Source organism: Sinocyclocheilus anshuiensis, unplaced genomic scaffold (assembly GCF_001515605.1).
Source record: "Sinocyclocheilus anshuiensis isolate Anshui unplaced genomic scaffold, SAMN03320099.WGS_v1.1 scaffold327, whole genome shotgun sequence".
Lineage (NCBI taxonomy): Eukaryota > Metazoa > Chordata > Actinopteri > Cypriniformes > Cyprinidae > Sinocyclocheilus > Sinocyclocheilus anshuiensis.
The window spans coordinates 306,347-323,886 of NW_015548206.1; the positions used below are offsets into that span (position 1 = coordinate 306,347).

Consider the following 17,540-nt stretch of genomic DNA (forward strand, 5'->3'; position numbering starts at 1 on the left):
CCCCGGGCTGGTCTCTGCTTCGTCGACGGTGAAAGCCGATCCGGCGATCGACAGCGCAAAGTTGAAGTATTTCTTCAGCGACCAGCACGGATCAGCTCCAGGCATGACATTTGAACATTTGGGTGGCGTTATGCAAATCTTCCCACATAGTGATGTAGATATGTGGGGGCGTGTTAGAACGAGCCGTTTTAGGTAGAGGTGTGGCTGACTCTTAACTTTTATAAATATCTCTTTGGATTTGAGACTTTAGTCTTTGCAACTTTACAGATCTTCTTTATGCACCAAGAGCTTGTAACACTCCAAAGAGAAAGGAAAAATTGAAATCGCATCATATGACCCCTTTAAAGCCATTGTTGTGTAAAGCATCCAACAGACATTACAAAAAGTAGCTTCAGAAAATAATATTTTGTTTGATAAAATGTATTACATATACTCTTTTGGACCATGAGGGTGAGCAAATGATGACACAGTTGTCATTTTTTGGTGGGTGAACTATACCTTTAATAATTAATTTTATAAATTTTATTATTATTACTATGGAAATATGAAATTATTTCTTTAATAAAATGATTCTCTAAACAATAAACTAAAACTGCCAGTAGGTGGTGGTAATTGTCTTAATGATTAAGTCATCGAGTAATTTATTCATTCATTTGATGAAATGGCTGATTCATTCAGGAGTGAAGTAAATGGTTCTCATTATGAATGGTCCATTGAAGCGGATCATCACCATCAGACCGATCGGTGTGTGACATCAAAGTACCGCGAGAGCTATAGAGAGCAGACGGCTCCTTATGCTTTTGAATCACTCTCGCGGTCCTTTGATGTCATACACCAATCGATCTGTGCAGCGCCGCTTCAAATCCAACGCGCCTATGGCCAATGGTTCAACAAGCCAAATGATTCACCCAATTCGTTCAAAATGTGCATTAAAGGGGTCATATGATGCGATTTCAATTTTTCCTTTCTCTTTGGAGTGTTACAAGCTCTTGGTACATAAAGAAGATCTGTAAAGTTGCAAAGACTAAAGTCTTTGGACTAAAATCCAAAGAGATATTATTTATAAAAGTTAAGAGTCAGCCACACCATATATAAAATAATGTACACTCAGGTGATCTCAAATGAAAAAAAGACCTAAAAATTTAATTAAAACATTTATAAGCAGATAAAATGATATTGTCACATTGCTCTTCAATATATTTCAGCTCTTCAAGGACCTACATTACTTCAAATCTTAAGGATTGAGTTTATGGATTGAGTTTCTCTTTTGATAAAAGAAATTTCATGGGTCACTGTTGTGGGCAAGTTTGTAATTAGCAGCAGTTCTTTCATGTTTCCCGAACAGAACAGGCTTTTATCAGACACAGAATCAAGAGAAAAGGTGGTGACAGGAATAGCCAAGACAACATCTATGGATCCTGACCCTGCTTTCAACATCTATTGAGAAGCTGACCAGCAGTCTGACCCTGTCAATAGCCAGCCTAATTTGTGTTCCATTGTGTGGCCTATGGAAGATTTGAAAACTGATATCCAATGTTAGTTGCCCATTGTAGCTGTAGAAAAAGTCAGTCGGTACCTTCGTGCAGTAGCTGTTACCGTTGCACCACATCTTAACATGTTACCCTGGTCTGATCCATCTGTTATTACTACTGATGTGGATTTTCCGTGCTGCTCAGTGCTGCATCGTGCTGGTTTAAATGTCAATTAGCAAGGTGACAGGCTTGGTTCTGAGAGGCGGCTCTAAATGGGTTTTGCTGTCATCTCATTAGACATGCACACTGTGTATTCAGAGGTAATTTGGTATGTATTATTGATGTCCTGCCATATCTATTGGCTGTCTTTTCAGAGGGAGGAGCTTTAGCATCGTTGTTTGGGATGCCATCTTACCCTCTTGATCAATAGTTAAAGCTAAACAGGCCAATCCTTAGTCAGCTAATCCTGACAAGCCAATTCTTCAGTTTAATTCACTGGTGTTTATGTGCAAAGGGCTTTATCTGATTACATGGAGGCATGCACGGCTATCACAGTGCTCAAGCCAGCGTGGTGTTGACATGCGATTGATAATGTTTTCGTACCATCCAGTCCCTGCTGTAGGCTCTAGTGCACTAATGAATATGTCAACAGATGAAGTAGAAGAGCGTGTTTACTGTGGCTTCTGGTGCAAGACAGGGGACCGGAGCCTGCACGGGAAATCCTGCTGGCTCTCTTAGATGTGCGAGCAGTTGCCATGGCTTTAAGCGCCCAAGGGTGTGGAGGCAGAGCCTGGTGACAAAATCAGCCAACTAATCCGGCACCTGTGGCACATCTACGAAACTGTTGTATGGAAGAGGTATCTTCTGAGTGCCACTGTTAAAGGTTGGGCACTGCATCCACACCAAATGGTAATCCGGACCTGGAGAATACTTCATACCTTTCTGTGTTTTTTCAGTTATTGACAAAAACTTCTACACATTTGATAATCTGGGAAAGCCTTCTTGGAAGACTGGAGATTGAATGTCATTGTAGAATGAAGCATGATTGGGTCCAGTTTTCACTTGGCCTCATTTTTTGACACTCGGAAGCATTGTTGGTTGGGCAGAGTGACATTCCCAATTGGACTTGGACAGGCAGCTGTTAATTATTTGATGGCCTTTAAATTTACTGTCTTGGACGCTCTTTGAATTGCACAGATGGCTTCAGTGGAACAAAGTAGTGCCAACTCGTAATTTGTCCAGCGACTGATCGGCATTTTTGAGTTTGTATACCCAGCATCTTGAGGCTAAAAAACAGCAGCTAGCTTTGTGTAGAATATTTTTCTTTCTTCTCTACTTCATTCTCTCTGGTGCGTCTGAATCTAAGCAGTGTTGGATGGTTGTTGCTGTGTCACGGAGTAAGTCTTGGGCGGAATGGAGTATCTAGGGTCATGACTTCACAGCACACTTGAGGCTATGTCCTGATGAAATCCCCCGATATGTCTGGCACAGGAAGCCACGCTCATAATTAAGGAAGTTGTTTGGAAAAGCTCTTAGACTTTGGCTAGATTTGTTTTCCTGTCTTTGTCATCAACACGCTCCTGAGAAGTGACTGGCGTGCATTTATAGTGCATTTGCAGTGATGAACTACATCTTCAGTGGAAACACCCTGTACTCCAGGGGAAGTCGAGGCAGCAGCACCAGTTCGGCCCATGGTGGCTCATCTGGACCCAAGCTCAGACAGTGGTCCATACCTAGTTCCTCTGAGGAGACTGCAAAACAGACGCCGTCCCGTTGGCGCCGTGTTCTCGCTACCCTCACCCGGCTCAATACCTTCACTGATTGCATCGTATTAAGGACAAGTCAGGTAAGTTCTGCAGGCTCATGCAGAGGTGCCATGGGACACAGACTTCAAGTCATAATGTTAGCTTCCAACTCATATGTGGCAATGACAAGTTCTGTCTATCAAATAAACTTGCTTGCTACGCATGTGCATTTCAGGGTTTACTGCCAGTCTACGGTTTTCAGTCATGGTTGTTACAGTTGAGCTAGCAGTTTTTGTGTTTTGCATAATATTTTTAATTCTAAAAAAATCTTAAAAATACTTAAATATCAAAATATCGTTGTTATTAAAACTTAGTTTCATTGCATGGATTCAAGTCCAAGCTCTGCGGTATAACAGTGACTTTGAACCAAATGAGGCTCCACTTTGCAGCACTGATGGTTGCAGTAGAGAAAGTTAGTTGTCAGATGACAGGCTGTATGATTAGTTATCCTAATAATTGTTTTTAATCAGTGAGCTTTACCTTATATTTTGTGATGAGCGCATATGCTAATATGCCCAGATAATGCCACTACATGTGTTAGCAGAATTTCTTGCCCAAACTCTTGTTCCTTCGTAATTGTAGTCAGCTGAATATGACTTGATATAATAGCAGCAGTTCAGCTGAAGGTCAGAGAGATAAATGAGCAGTCGAATCCCCCTTATACAGTCTAAAAGAAACCGATAAGTCTCTAAAACATACATGCATGTGTAAATATTATGGCATGGCCTTCAAGTCATTAATTAATTAATTTCCAATAACTTTCCAGTTAAACTTCTTTGGGGTGGACAATATGACCAGAATCTTAAATGTTGTTATTTATATGTGTATTATTAACTGTGACAGTGATACACATCATCATCAAATAATTATTAGGATTGTCACTACAAGAAATTGTTATAAATTGAACAGAAGATTTCGTAATCCCTCATATGGCGATATAACACATGAACAAATATCTTACCAACATACAACTACAAGTATGTCCAATTTATCTGCATACATACAGCACACGCATATAAAACAATAAACACTAAATATAGCAAATCTCAATTGCTTTATTATTTTTTATCTTTGCCTAACTATAGCCCAGTTCTATTTTTTAAAATGTGGACAATTATGCATTAAGGCATTGTGAACATCAACATCAGTAATTTCTCAATAAAACTGTGTATTGTGAAAAAACGCTTTACAAATAAAATTGACTTGTGAATCTCACTATAATAGTAGTAGCAGCAACAGTAGTAGTAATATGAGTAAAAAAAAAAATATATATATTTGTTTCATTGTGACAAAATCTAATTGTCATTACTGTCATTCAAAAAACGTTTTATTTTTAAGTAATTCTTCATAGAAATAATTCATTAAGTGATAACAGTATCATGTTTAAAGTATTTATATAAAAGTAAAAATCATTGCTCAGACACAATGAGTTTCATTACTGTATTATAAAGTTGCAATATAAAAAAAGTATGTTTCTAAAATAGGTTTGACCTTTAAGGTAAACTGATTGATTTATTTTTATATAACCCAGATATATCTTGGTGATGGTTCACCCTAGTGCTATGTCATCAGAAGTGATTCCTAACAAAATCATGATCCTAACATATGGGAAACTGTATACTTTCTATACCTTGTATGTTCTATTTAAAATGTACAGGTTGTTGGTATTATGTGTAGATAGTTGTGATCATCAAAGCAAAATTATCCAAGAACATTTTGTGGGTTGTATAGCCAGTAGATGGCACTAGAACTGCATTGTTTCTTGAGGTGAAATGGCGTGCTGTACAGTTGATCCAAATCCTGACTACATCTTTGCAGTTTTGGATTAAAACCTCTCAGCTGCACCTGAAATAACCAGAAGTTGGTTAAAACATGGTCTACAGAGAGCCACAGAATTATTATTAATATTACCATATTACTATTATTATTATATATTTTTGAAGCATTCAAAGGGTTAAAAGCAGCACTTTTCAAATTATGAATGAATAGACTGATTCTCTCGTCTTCGTTCTGAAATCTAATGCTTTGTGCTTGGCACTGTAATTTTACATTATTAAAATGCACTTTAACCTGCTCATTGTATTCAAGTTCATCCCCGCTGACATACGTACTACTTTAAATGCTGAAGCAGTGGTTGTTAACAGCTTGGTGCACTCACACTCATCAATTCAAATCCACTTATAAAATCAGCTTCCAATCCAATAACCATGAGTTGTAATGTCAACGCAGCTATTCTAGGCCATTTATCTATTCATAATATTTGCAAAGGAAAGATCCTTTGCATCTGTACACAATGACAAGTCATCTGTCACAAAAGTGGTCATATGCAATATGCATTAGTTTGTGTGGTGCTTTATATGAATTCTTTTCTTATTGAGTGACCCCAATTGAACAAAAATGAATTTCAAACATCAAAATCTATTCAGCTTAAAGGGGTCATATGATGCGATTTCAATTTTTCCTTTCTCTTTGGATCCCCCTTAAACGTCATGCTGACTAAAGGAATGCAGGGAGGTCAGATATTATTAATTATGTAGGTGAGGAGCTGTTTACTATATGGATCCCCCTCTCACTAGGTTACAGTTGCTCTGCGTGTTGGCGCTGTTTCAGCAGGCTGGCTTTGTATGTGAATCGGAGCTCAGCATTGATTATTCATGCCAGGAAAAAGCCACTCCGCGCCTGATGCCTTTGCTCATTGGTGCTCTCTAATTGGCATGAGAATGCAGAGATGAAAGGATGGGTGAATGAGAGAGATACAGAGAGCGCAAGAGGATCATCGTGCACACAAACGTGTGAGAGCCTGAGCTGAATTTCCCTCCATTTGTTTGTTGCCAAGGCACTGCACCAAAATACAGCAGCCTTCTCACCATCGACCTGGTTGTCCTAAAATTCAACGCCGTCTCCTCACATTTAGCTCACGTGCCGACCATGACGACCTTCTACTCCGGCCATGAGTATGGATGCCGGAGAGCAGACAGCTGTGAGAGGAAGAACGCCTCTCATGTGCAGGTCAACCTCAGGCAGAACCCGCCTTCCACCTCCATCCTCAAGCAAACGCATCTCCAGCAGATGGTGACCCAGGAGGGCTCCATCCACCCTATCTGCTACAACTCTTGCACCCTGCCATTAAACATAGGAAAGACCAGGACTAAGTTTCTCAATCTACGTGACAGTGTGAAGAAGAGCCCCACTATGAGCACGGCCAAAGTGAACGGGCCGGGGGAGAGGTTTTCTCTTTGGCCCTCTGTGTCATTTGATAAGGTAAGTTAGAGCAGAGAAAGGAGCAGCTCCGCGTTTAGACATTCTTTGATCATTGGCTCAGGATGCTTTTCTGCATCTTGATGTTATTAAATTGGGTTCCTCCTTTAGACTCGTGACTGGTGTGCTCTGTCACATTTTTGTTTATCTTGATGACTCAGACATACCTCTTTCACTGGTTGTGTGGAAATTGTGGTCTTCCAATGGATATTTTTGCTCATTAGTGTCTGTCTTTCATCGACAATAATGGACGTGGTGTTTGTCATCACCTTAGTGTCTCAAGAGTGCCTCTGTTTTGTTACTGCATTTCTTTGTGGTTTTCCAGTCCCACATTCCTTGAATTGTCTTAGCATATTGGATTGTGCATTATATATTCATCTTTTTTCCTTTTCGAATGTCAGTTATTGTCAGGTCGATGCCAAGCTTTTTATCTGCTAATGTGTTGTTTTGTTCCATGTTAAAATCATTTAGAGCAATTAATCCCACAATTAAAGGTCTATAGAGGAACGTTAAAGTGGGACTCCAGTCAATGCTATTGACAAGCTCTAATTTTAGTTTCTGTGCAGACCGTATGTTTGGGGTTTAGGTACCACAACATTTAAAGTGCCATCAGTATTGTTTAAAATCAGGTAAACCCAATGTATGTGTGTTTTTATACACTACAGTTTAAAAATTTGGGGTCGATAAGATTTTTTGAAAGAAGTCTCTTATGCTCTATAACAGTGGTTCCCAACCCTGGTCCTAGAGGCACCCCAACACTGCACGTTTTGCATGTCTCCTTATTCAAACACACCTGATTCAGGTCATCAGCTCATTAGTAGAGACTCCCAAGACCTGAAACTGGTGTGTCATACAAAGGAGACATGCAAAATGTGCAGGGTTGGGAACCAATGCTCTATAAGGCTGCAATAAAAACAGTAGTATTGTGAAATATTACAATTTAAAATAACTTTTCTATTTTAAAATGTAATTTATTCTGTGATGGCAAAGTTGAAAAAAATAAATATAAAAATATATATTTAATAAAATGTTTAATATAATATATATACACACTGTATATTAGGGGTGTAACGGTACACAGATGTCACGGTTCGGTAAATACCTCGGTTTGGGGGTCACGGTTCGATACGATTTCGGTACAACAAGAAAAAAACAACAAAACTACTATGCTAGGTTTCTTTTTATTTATTTTGAACAGACAGTAATAGAAATGACAATTTTTTTCCACCTAGATGTGAAAATACTAAATATTATATTAAATTATATTGTTATATATATAAAATCTGCAGTACATATATACATACGAGGAATAAATACTTGAAATATATTTGATTTAGTTAACAGATAAACAAGGGAAAAAACGGTGCGACACGTAATGTAGCCTATATATGCTGAGTTTCATTTTTTTGACACGCTTAATTTGTTCACAGAAAGGAAACTCAAATGGCAGAAATGGCATCCTATTTGTTTTCTTTATTTTACAAAAGCACAATGTTTTGTTTTCATTGAGTGTACACAAATAAAAGTAGACCTTTTACAGTGATGCATTATTCTGCTAGTATAAGGAAAGAGTTTAAGTGATCGCGCACACACAAAACATATCAGTTCCAGCATTGCTAACTTGACAGTGCAGTTGGTACTTTATCAAAATAAAATACAGTGAACCAAACATCAGCGCGCCCGCCTCTGTGTCACTGAAGTGCAAAGACTATAATTTAAATAATAAATAATAGTTTAGCATTCAGATACGTCACAAATATGGAAATATTATGGAATATTTGGATTTGTGCCGAATGAGAGAGGTGGGATACACAAGCACAAAGCTCCATTTCGCAAACAATTGTGCGCGCAAGCCTTTAAAGTATACTCCTTTGTCAGTGAGAGACGCATTCAGAATCAGCACATGGTCACTGTCTATTGATATATATTGATATATAATTTTTTTGGATCTATTTAATGCTTCCTTGCTAAATTAAAAACTTTTTTTTTTCAGAAAAAAGGCTTACTGACCAAACATTTGAACTGTAGTGTGTGTAAAAAAAATTATGTAAATGCATATTGGTTGACTAACTGGGATGTCTCAGATTTCAGAGAAACATATACACATTACATTTATTGTTAAACTGCTGCTCAATCAATTGTAGTTATATTTTTTGTGACTGTGAAACTATTAAAACATTAAGAATGTTTTAAAATATTATGTATTTATTATAGATTATTACAATAATCGCAAAACTTTATCAAATATAAAATATTATTTATTTATTTATTTATTGAAAGCTGCATTCAAAATCCATTTGGCTCAAAAATCTGAGGGTGCATGTGTCCCCATAGTTTGAATGGGCATGATTCCTCTGATTAAATATTAACATACCTGTCCAAGCACTAGATGAGTTACTCCTGAACATGCTTAGATATTGTTGTTCTGCATAAAATGGCATCACTTCTTTAAGATCTGTCCAAAAGGGATTCATTGAGCCAGTCCAAGCTGTTTTCCATGGTAAAATGTCAGTTTATTTTACTAAGAATTAAAACAGACGCATATAAATCCTGTATGGCCACACTTCAAGCTTTCGTTCTAGATGGAGAGTTAATTGTGAAATCTCTGCATATTGTACATCATTGGCTGAGTTTTTACAAAAGCACAATGTTTTGTTTTCATTGAGTGTACACAAATAAAAGTAGACCTTTTACAGTGATGCATTATTCTGCTAGTATAAGGAAAGAGTTTAAGTGATCGCGCACACACAAAACATATCAGTTCCAGCATTGCTAACTTGACAGTGCAGTTGGTACTTTATCAAAATAAAATACAGTGAACCAAACATCAGCGCGCCCGCCTCTGTGTCACTGAAGTGCAAAGACTATAATTTAAATAATAAATAATAGTTTAGCATTCAGATACGTCACAAATATGGAAATATTATGGAATATTTGGATTTGTGCCGAATGAGTTGTTGTAACTATGAGAATGCAAAGCATGCTTGCATTGTGTCATGCCTTGGGTTCTGCTTATATTGCTAGAAGTGTTTGTGGTTGCATAGAGTAGGTTCCAGACCTGCAACTTCATCTGCATCTATGTAGGACTAGAAGGTTCCACAGCAAAGTACCCTGTGGGTCAACATTAAAAGGGATAATTTACACAAAAATGAAAATTCTTCTGTTATCAATTCCCCTAACCTGTAGCCTAATACTTCTCTTTATCTTTCAAACAAAACTTTTTTTTGCTTTTATTCACGTATAATCATCAATCAATGCACATACACAGAACACATCAAAGATGGTCAGTGGCAGCTCAGCTACACTTGCATTACACATGAGAAACCTCATTAGTTCTTGTGTCAAGCCAGCTCGTTTGAGCTTCCTCTTGCCATATTTTGTGTGCTTTATGTATATGTGTTGATCTATGTTTATAAATCTAAATTAAATCTGTTCATCATATAAAGTAGTTGTGTCTCTTCAGTAGATTTAAACTGGGATTAAATCGCTCAGTTCATATGGGTTACTTTTACAATGTCTTTATGAAATTTCTGAAGCGTGAATATTTTGGTGGAATGGATGGATAATTGGGTGAACTCCTTTTTTTCTTTGCAATTTTTCTTCATAAAAATATATTTTTTGTTACAATATTTTACTTGATACAGTCTTTTTCTTTACAAATTTGTAACAAGCTGAAAAATATGAATATGAACTATAAAATCTCAAGCACTAGAGTGACTTTGCATGTCAGGAGCTTTTGTGTAAAACTGCAAGAAAGCAGTTTCTAGAGACCCATGTATAGCTTTCACAAAGACAGCCATGGAAAAATACTGACAGTAACATGAATGATATACTGTGGAAGTTGAATTGCGCAGTCTAGCCACAGATATATGCGGCCACTGTTTTGTTTTCATAACTGTGCCATGTGCGTGTGGTGCCTATGTGGATTATGGTCTCATTATCATTCACATGCTCATTTCCATTCTCTCCTTCCATTCTCCAATAATCACAAACAGAGCGTCTTGCAGCTCCCCACCGTGACCCCTTCCCCCCCTCCTTGAATTTGCTTCAATCTTGCTCACACACTCATACAGACACCCACTTGCACCCATCCTTCATGGTGATTCTAATGCAGTGCTGTGCAATGTTATGTTGTTGTGTATGTATATGTGACCTGACCTCTCCCCTTCCATACTATTGTTCAGCAGACAGATGCTGTACCACCCTCCACTCTCATAATCCCTGTGATCCCAATCTCCACTGTCCCTGCGGAGCCCGCTGTCATCTCTTCATCAACGTCACAGGTCTTTTTTTCTTTCTCTATTTTCCCTCTACACCCCCTCCCTCCCTTATTTTTTTTGCTCTCTTCCTGTTGGTCATTTTTTCTTGGTCCCTGCCATTCCACTGCTCGTTGATGGGCCTGAAGGATTATCAGACCCAGAGTCGGGCAAAGTACCACGGCTCCCCTTGACTAATAGCATCTGCGTGTCGACCAGCTGGAGGAAGTGGAAAGCCCCACAAATAGACAGAAAGAGAGATTGAGCAAGCGAGAGAGAAAGTGGATTTCATTTTAGGCTACTTTTGACTCGTAATAGAATTCATGCTTCAGCATTGCATGTTCTGCGGTATAAAATGCCATGTACGTACGTATGCTGGCAGCGCTGTGTTAATCTGGTGTGAGTGCCAGTGGTGGTATATGCAACGTCATGTAGAGAGTAAGTGAACATACCTTTGCTATATAGAATGATGCTTAACATGGCATTTTCTAGTTACCTTATCTGCTAAACGAAACAAATGGAATGGAAATGGATAGAACGGGAAATATGCTGAAATTCATGCATTAACTGGACTGTTTTCTCTTGCAGGCAAATCCTCCCCCTGTCATGGTAAATACAGAGAGCTTGGATTCAGCTCCATATGTAAGTGTCCTTTTCACTTGTTTACACTTTTTTTAATTTTTACATTTTGGAATTCTGAATTCCCTCTGAGCAGCATGCCACATAGTTCTATCAGTTTCATTTTTATAGCTGTTATTGTCAAGTTACTTTAGGTGATGCCAACTGAAAAATGTGCAATAGGGTGAGATTTGGCAGTTTGAATTCAACATGAAATTACATTTTCTTTTTACTTATGTAATGTCATGTATTTTCAAGTGAAACTGCATATTTAACAAGAAAAACATTTATAGATGGCACTTTATATCTTTGGAACTGGATCGAAAAAAGTAGGCATCATATGCCAGAATGGAGGATAGAATGTGATGCCTAAATACAACAAGAAGTGTGTACGACTTGAAGCTGCACAGATTGATCAGTGTATGAGGTCAAAGTACCACGAGAACTAATAACCTTTTTGTAGTGGTATCTTAGTAGTTCCTTATTTTATAGTAATATTGTGAAATATTATTAGAATTTAAAATAACATTCTATTGTTTTACAGTAGTACCCTATTTACTAGTAGGTCCTTGAGAGTACATATTACTACTCAAGGTTACTAATATGCACCTTTTTAGGGTAAATAAGATAGAGTTGTCCCATTAAGGACACTGCCCTAGTGACAAACTGTTGTACCCCTAAAAGTAAAATTTTTGCACATTTGTTTTATTGGATTATATTATCCAGTAGCTTATGTGGCGTAGGTGACTTGAGCAAAAAGTCCCTTCAGAGTCTGAGCAAATTATTTCATTTTGTTGAAAGACTATCAAGTCAAAAATGGGATAATGTTCACTGGTATCTTAGGTGCTTTAAGCATGGAAATTATTGTAAATGTTCATTAAGGAAGTCAATATTTTAAACACGTTGACAAGATTCAGTCAAAACTACTTCTCTCAAGCACTGCTTTTCACTGCACTGCTTGTACCAGGTACCTCTAGACCTCATGTTAGCGTAGAGTCTGGAATATAATTTGTGAGGCCCATTAGTCAGGGTGGTGTTCATTCAGCACTGTAGTGAAATGACATCTCTTGGGTTTGTTTTCCACTTCATTTCCCTTGAGTCTGCCTGTGGAGTAGTGAGGTCAGTAGTCTTGATTGTGCCACTCAGGAGCACTACGTCTGTTTTTCTTATCAAACACCACACATTCAACCTTCACTTTAGCCTTTATGCTGTATCAGCAGTGCCGCAGGTTCTGGGTAGCATACAGATTCTCACGGGACTCACCGCCGTTTTGTCTTATGTGATTGGGGACTGTAATTGACTCATGTGGAAATTATGTTGTGAAGGCAAGCAGGGTGAGAATAATGTTTCTAGGTTGGCTTGTTTAGAGGAAACTACATTATCTGGGCAGTGTTGCTGTGGCTCAGTTAAGATGAGAATTAAAAAGGCTAATTACTCTGTCACTGAATTTATTGAATTTGTTGTGATAATGTGTTGAATATTTGAATATTTATGAGTTACCAAAAGCAATCTGCAAACCTAGTCAAAAACTTAAATGGCAAATTGAAAGTAAATAGTAGCAATATTCACTATTGTTCAAAAGTTTGGGTTCATTATGATTTTTTTTTTTTAAGTTTGGGGTCGTTAAGATTTTTTTTTTCAAAATTATTTGTTATTTCAATATATTTAAAAATATAATCTATTCTTGTGATGGAAAAGCTGAATTCCCAACAGCCATTGCTCTATTTGTCAGTGTTGCATGATCCTTTAGAAATCATTTTAATAAGCTGATTTGGTCCTCAGTATTTACTGTGTAGTTATGTAATATATTATATACACATGCTAACCCAAAAGGTGTACATTGTGCAATCATTTAAGTCCTTTATCTTAAGTACTAAATATACTCAATAAAAATATACAATCTACAAAACTACTAATTATAAATTAGTATCCTAATTTATAATGATCCATCCTAGATAGATTATCTATCCTAGAATCTTATCTATCCTAGATAGATTATCTATCCTACAATCTCCGCTTCCGGTGAGAGTATGCTTTGTGCATTTTTGCTGCCGCTTCTTGCTGGAACTTTTTCGTTTGTTTGCTTTGTTTTGCCGTGTCGTGTTTCGCGTCTATCGTTTCATCTCCTCTTCTGCTCTTCTGGATACCTGACTTTACTGGATTATAGTTTGGACTTTACTGTTGTTTTTTACCATGGATTATAACTCTGATTGGATAACCCTTACTCATCGCTGGCTATTCATCCTAATCACAGCACTCTGCTCTGCTGTTGTCTGTCGATCTTCGCACTCCATTGGGCCTTCTACATAGCTGGCGGGTGAGTCTCCACTCCCTCGTTTATCTATCGTGGCCAGTATTTTGGATGGTGGGGCACCCCCCCGCCATCTACTTTGACTGATAAGGTCTCCATACTGGGTTGATCGTGCTCTATCAGCGACGTGAGTGCTGCAGCTCTTTTGTGTAGGCTACTAACCATGTCTATCACTGCTCGCAACGTTCCAGTACCTGCTCTGCTTAGAGTTATAACTCTGGGCTTATTATTCAGCTGCGTTGTTGATATGGCGCTCAACTACTCGCTATCTCAACTGCGTAGACCCTCGTCTTGACGCGACTACATACAGGCTCTGCAAGGAGCTTGGGATTACTAGATGGCCGCGTAACATTCATCGTTCCTGTCGCCACCACTTCTCATCACGCTGCCTGACAATCCTCATCTATTCCATCTTTCTGGTCTAACCGCTCGGATATATGGTACTCTATGCAGCCGGCTAACCACCGTGGAATAAATCTTACCTCATTAATTACTGTATACTGTGCTCTGTCTCTGACTGATCTACACATATGCAATGATTGCGTGTTACATCCTGCATTAGCGCTGTTTAACTGTCGGTCACTCACGAATAAGGCTACTGTGCTTTCCACGTTACTAACTGAGAAAGACCTAGACTTTCTGCTGCTTACTGAAACATTGCAAATACCTAACAACTATTTCCACCTAAATCTTTTCACTCCCTCTGGATATAGCTACCTGGCCAAACCTCGTTTGACATCTAGGGGTAGTGGTCTGGCTGCTGTCTACCGTAGTAACATCCCAGTCAATACCATCGACTTTCATGTGACTTCAACCTTTGAATACCTAGTTCTCAAAATCTCTGGTACATCTCGTACAGCATATTGACTTTCCTACACACCTAAAAGGTCACACACTGGATTTGGTCTGTACTACTGGTCTACGTAATGTTTCTGTGCTTGGCTCTCAGATTGGACTTTCTGATCACCTCTTCATCGAACTAAACTGTGAAATGCCTCTCCCAAAATCTACCATAACTTCCCGTAACCTCAATTCTGTTAATCAATTACTGTTTACTGAATCTGTACAAACATATCTTTCTGACATTACTGAACACACTAGTGCCCTTGATATCCTTGCCAAATATAATACCTCTATTTCTACTGCCCTTAAAGGGATAGTTCACCCAAAAATGAAAATTAGCCCATTATTTACTCTCCCTCAAGCCATCCTAGGCATATATGACTTCCTTTTTTCAGATTAATCCAATCAGAGTTATATTACAAATTGACTTTGATCTTCCAAGCTGTTTAATGGCAGTCAGCGGGTGTTGCAGTTCATCAGTCCAAAAGAAGTGAAATAAAGCGTATCCATCCATAATAAAAAGGGCCTCACATGGCTCCGGGGGCTGATCAAAGGTCTCCTGTAGCGAATTGATGCCTTTTTGTAAGAAAAATATCCATATTCAAAACGTAATAATCACTTTAATCTAGTTTGCACCACTTTAATCTAGCTTGCACCAACAGTTGTACACGGAAGCAGCTACGGGAGGATGACGTAAGATGTCGGCGTTGCGCATGCGCCGGTGAGTCTCGTGAAAACCAATGTTTGTTTACAGGAGCAAAGGAAGCAAAGTTTCCATACTTTAGCAAAGGAAAACCAGTCTCCTCTTGGCTTATATTGAAATCCTCCAACGTTCTTTTTTACAAATCCTCATTTTGTACTTCTTATTCGTGACTGTTGTTTTGTTTTAATCTCTCCCCTGCGCTTCCACGTTAGTCACTTCTGAGCGGTGCATGCGCAAAACCGACGTCCTACGTCATCCGCCCGGAGCTGCTTCCATGTTCAACAGTGAGCGCAAGCTAGATTAAATTGATTATTACGTTTTAAATATGGTTATTGTTCTTACAAAAACGCATCAATTTGCAATTTGGTTCGACCTTCCACCACCGTTAAAATCCTGGGCATAATCTTTGACTCCTCTCTCTCCTTCCTACCTCACATTTCTTCACTCATTAAATCTGCCTTCTTTCTCCTCCGTAATATCGCTCGCTTACGTCCCTTCTTAAATATCAATGATGCTGAGGCACTGGTTCATGCCTTCATTACTTCTCGACTCGACTACTGTAATTCTCTTTTCTATGGTCTACCAAACACAACATTAAATAAGCTCCAATATATCCAGAACTCTGCAGCTAGGGTTCTCACTTTTTCCAAGAAATCTTCTCACATTACTCCCATCCTACTTAGACTTCATTGGCAACCCATTCGTTTTCGTATTCAATACAAGTTTTTACTCATCACCTACAAAGCACTTCATGGTCTCGCCCCCCCCATATATTTCTGATCTCATTCATACTTACTCTCCAGTTTACACACTACGATCTTCTGATACTGGTCTACTGTTAATTCCATGCCACAGGCTAGCATCGTTTGGTGGACGAGCATTTTGTACCTCTGCCCCCACACTCTGGAATTCTATTCCCAATCTTTCTTCATTACAGGATTTCAAAACCCACCTTAAAACATATCTTTTCTTTTCTTGTTTCTCTGATCTCTGACTGCATGATCTGATTCATGCCATGGATTTCATGTTTATCTGTATTTTTTTATTTATTTTTTATCTGCTGTCATGTTTATCTGTTTTGATATTGTAAAGCGACCTTGAGTTTGCAGAAAGGCGCTATATAAAATAAACTTATTATTATTATTATTATTATTATTATTATTATTATTATAGTAGAAATCACTGAGTGGAGTCCTATGTCCTTGCTCATTAGCTCAATGTTCAGGACTCCGGCAGTGTGGCACTGTCCATGGAGACCAAACCAGACACAGCCAGCTACAGTGCTAATGAATATGTAGGCCCAATCCCTCTATGTGTTACATAATCAAAGCTGAGTTATTCTGGAAAATTGCTTTGACTGCAGTCACATATTACACCATCATTGGATAGACTTTTTTTTATTGTTTAGTGTCATAAGGTTTAAATCAAATGAGAATCTATAACAGAGCTTAGAAGGAGACTTCAAGTTTGGTTCTAAAAACGACAATCAACAGCAGTTTGTGAGCACTATTCATTTATAGCACACCTTTAAGCTTACCTTGAAGCATATAAAAACTCACAGTGTACACTTCAGTCTCTGGGCTCATGGTGTTCAACCTATTTCTACTACAACTAATAACATTATAAAATATGCAAAGGTGTGATGAGCTGCTGGCTTAAGGAATATTAACCACTTTCTGATTTGCTGAAATCAAAATGTGGCTATAATACGTGGGTGCTAGCCAATGAGATTGCCACTTGCTCATTATTCCAGCCCACTTTGGAAGGAACTGACAGTTGTTTGTTCTTGTTCTTAAAGGCTAAATATAATTTCAAATGAGCTCAGTCATTTTGACAGGAAAACCAACAACAAAGAATATTTTACATGTAGTGTCGATTTTTGTGGAATGTAAGACTTTCTCCTTGCATGTGTGAAAGAAACAGAGTGCTATAAGACAAGTGATGATGAGTTGGCTGCCTATAGGCATGCAATAGAGTTTAGTTGGTCTGTTTGCATTTATGTGTTAACTGAATGAACACTGTATCTCATTGCTTTTCTTTATGCCTACCATGTTTATACCTAACTTTATACCTAACACCTAACAAGTCTACTACACTCATTCATTTTTCTGTTAAAGATAATAAATTGTTGAGTATTGAAATATGTAAATAGTCTCTGACATGTTGGTTTGTTCACAGGTTAATGGTACTGAGGCTGACTTTGAGTATGAGGAGATTACACTGGAAAGGGTGAGTGGAATGACTAGTGCTGCTGTTCTATATATATATATATAT

At 38.2% G+C, this 17,540-nt stretch overlaps 1 protein-coding gene across 6 annotated transcripts in view; it reads left to right on the top strand.

Annotated features, from left to right (window-relative positions):
- Window positions 1–17,540, top strand: part of dlg1b (discs large MAGUK scaffold protein 1b) — a 142,451-nt gene that overhangs the window by 83,137 nt on the left and 41,774 nt on the right. For 3 of the 6 annotated variants that reach the window (XM_016440262.1, XM_016440263.1, XM_016440264.1), the window contains 3 exons: window positions 10,720–10,818; window positions 11,380–11,433; window positions 17,445–17,495. In XM_016440262.1, the coding sequence (XP_016295748.1) occupies window positions 10,720–10,818; window positions 11,380–11,433; window positions 17,445–17,495 (204 nt within the window). The remainder of the gene's footprint in view (window positions 1–10,719; window positions 10,819–11,379; window positions 11,434–17,444; window positions 17,496–17,540) is intronic. The other 3 variants (XM_016440266.1, XM_016440268.1, XM_016440267.1) reach the window with 1 other exon arrangement.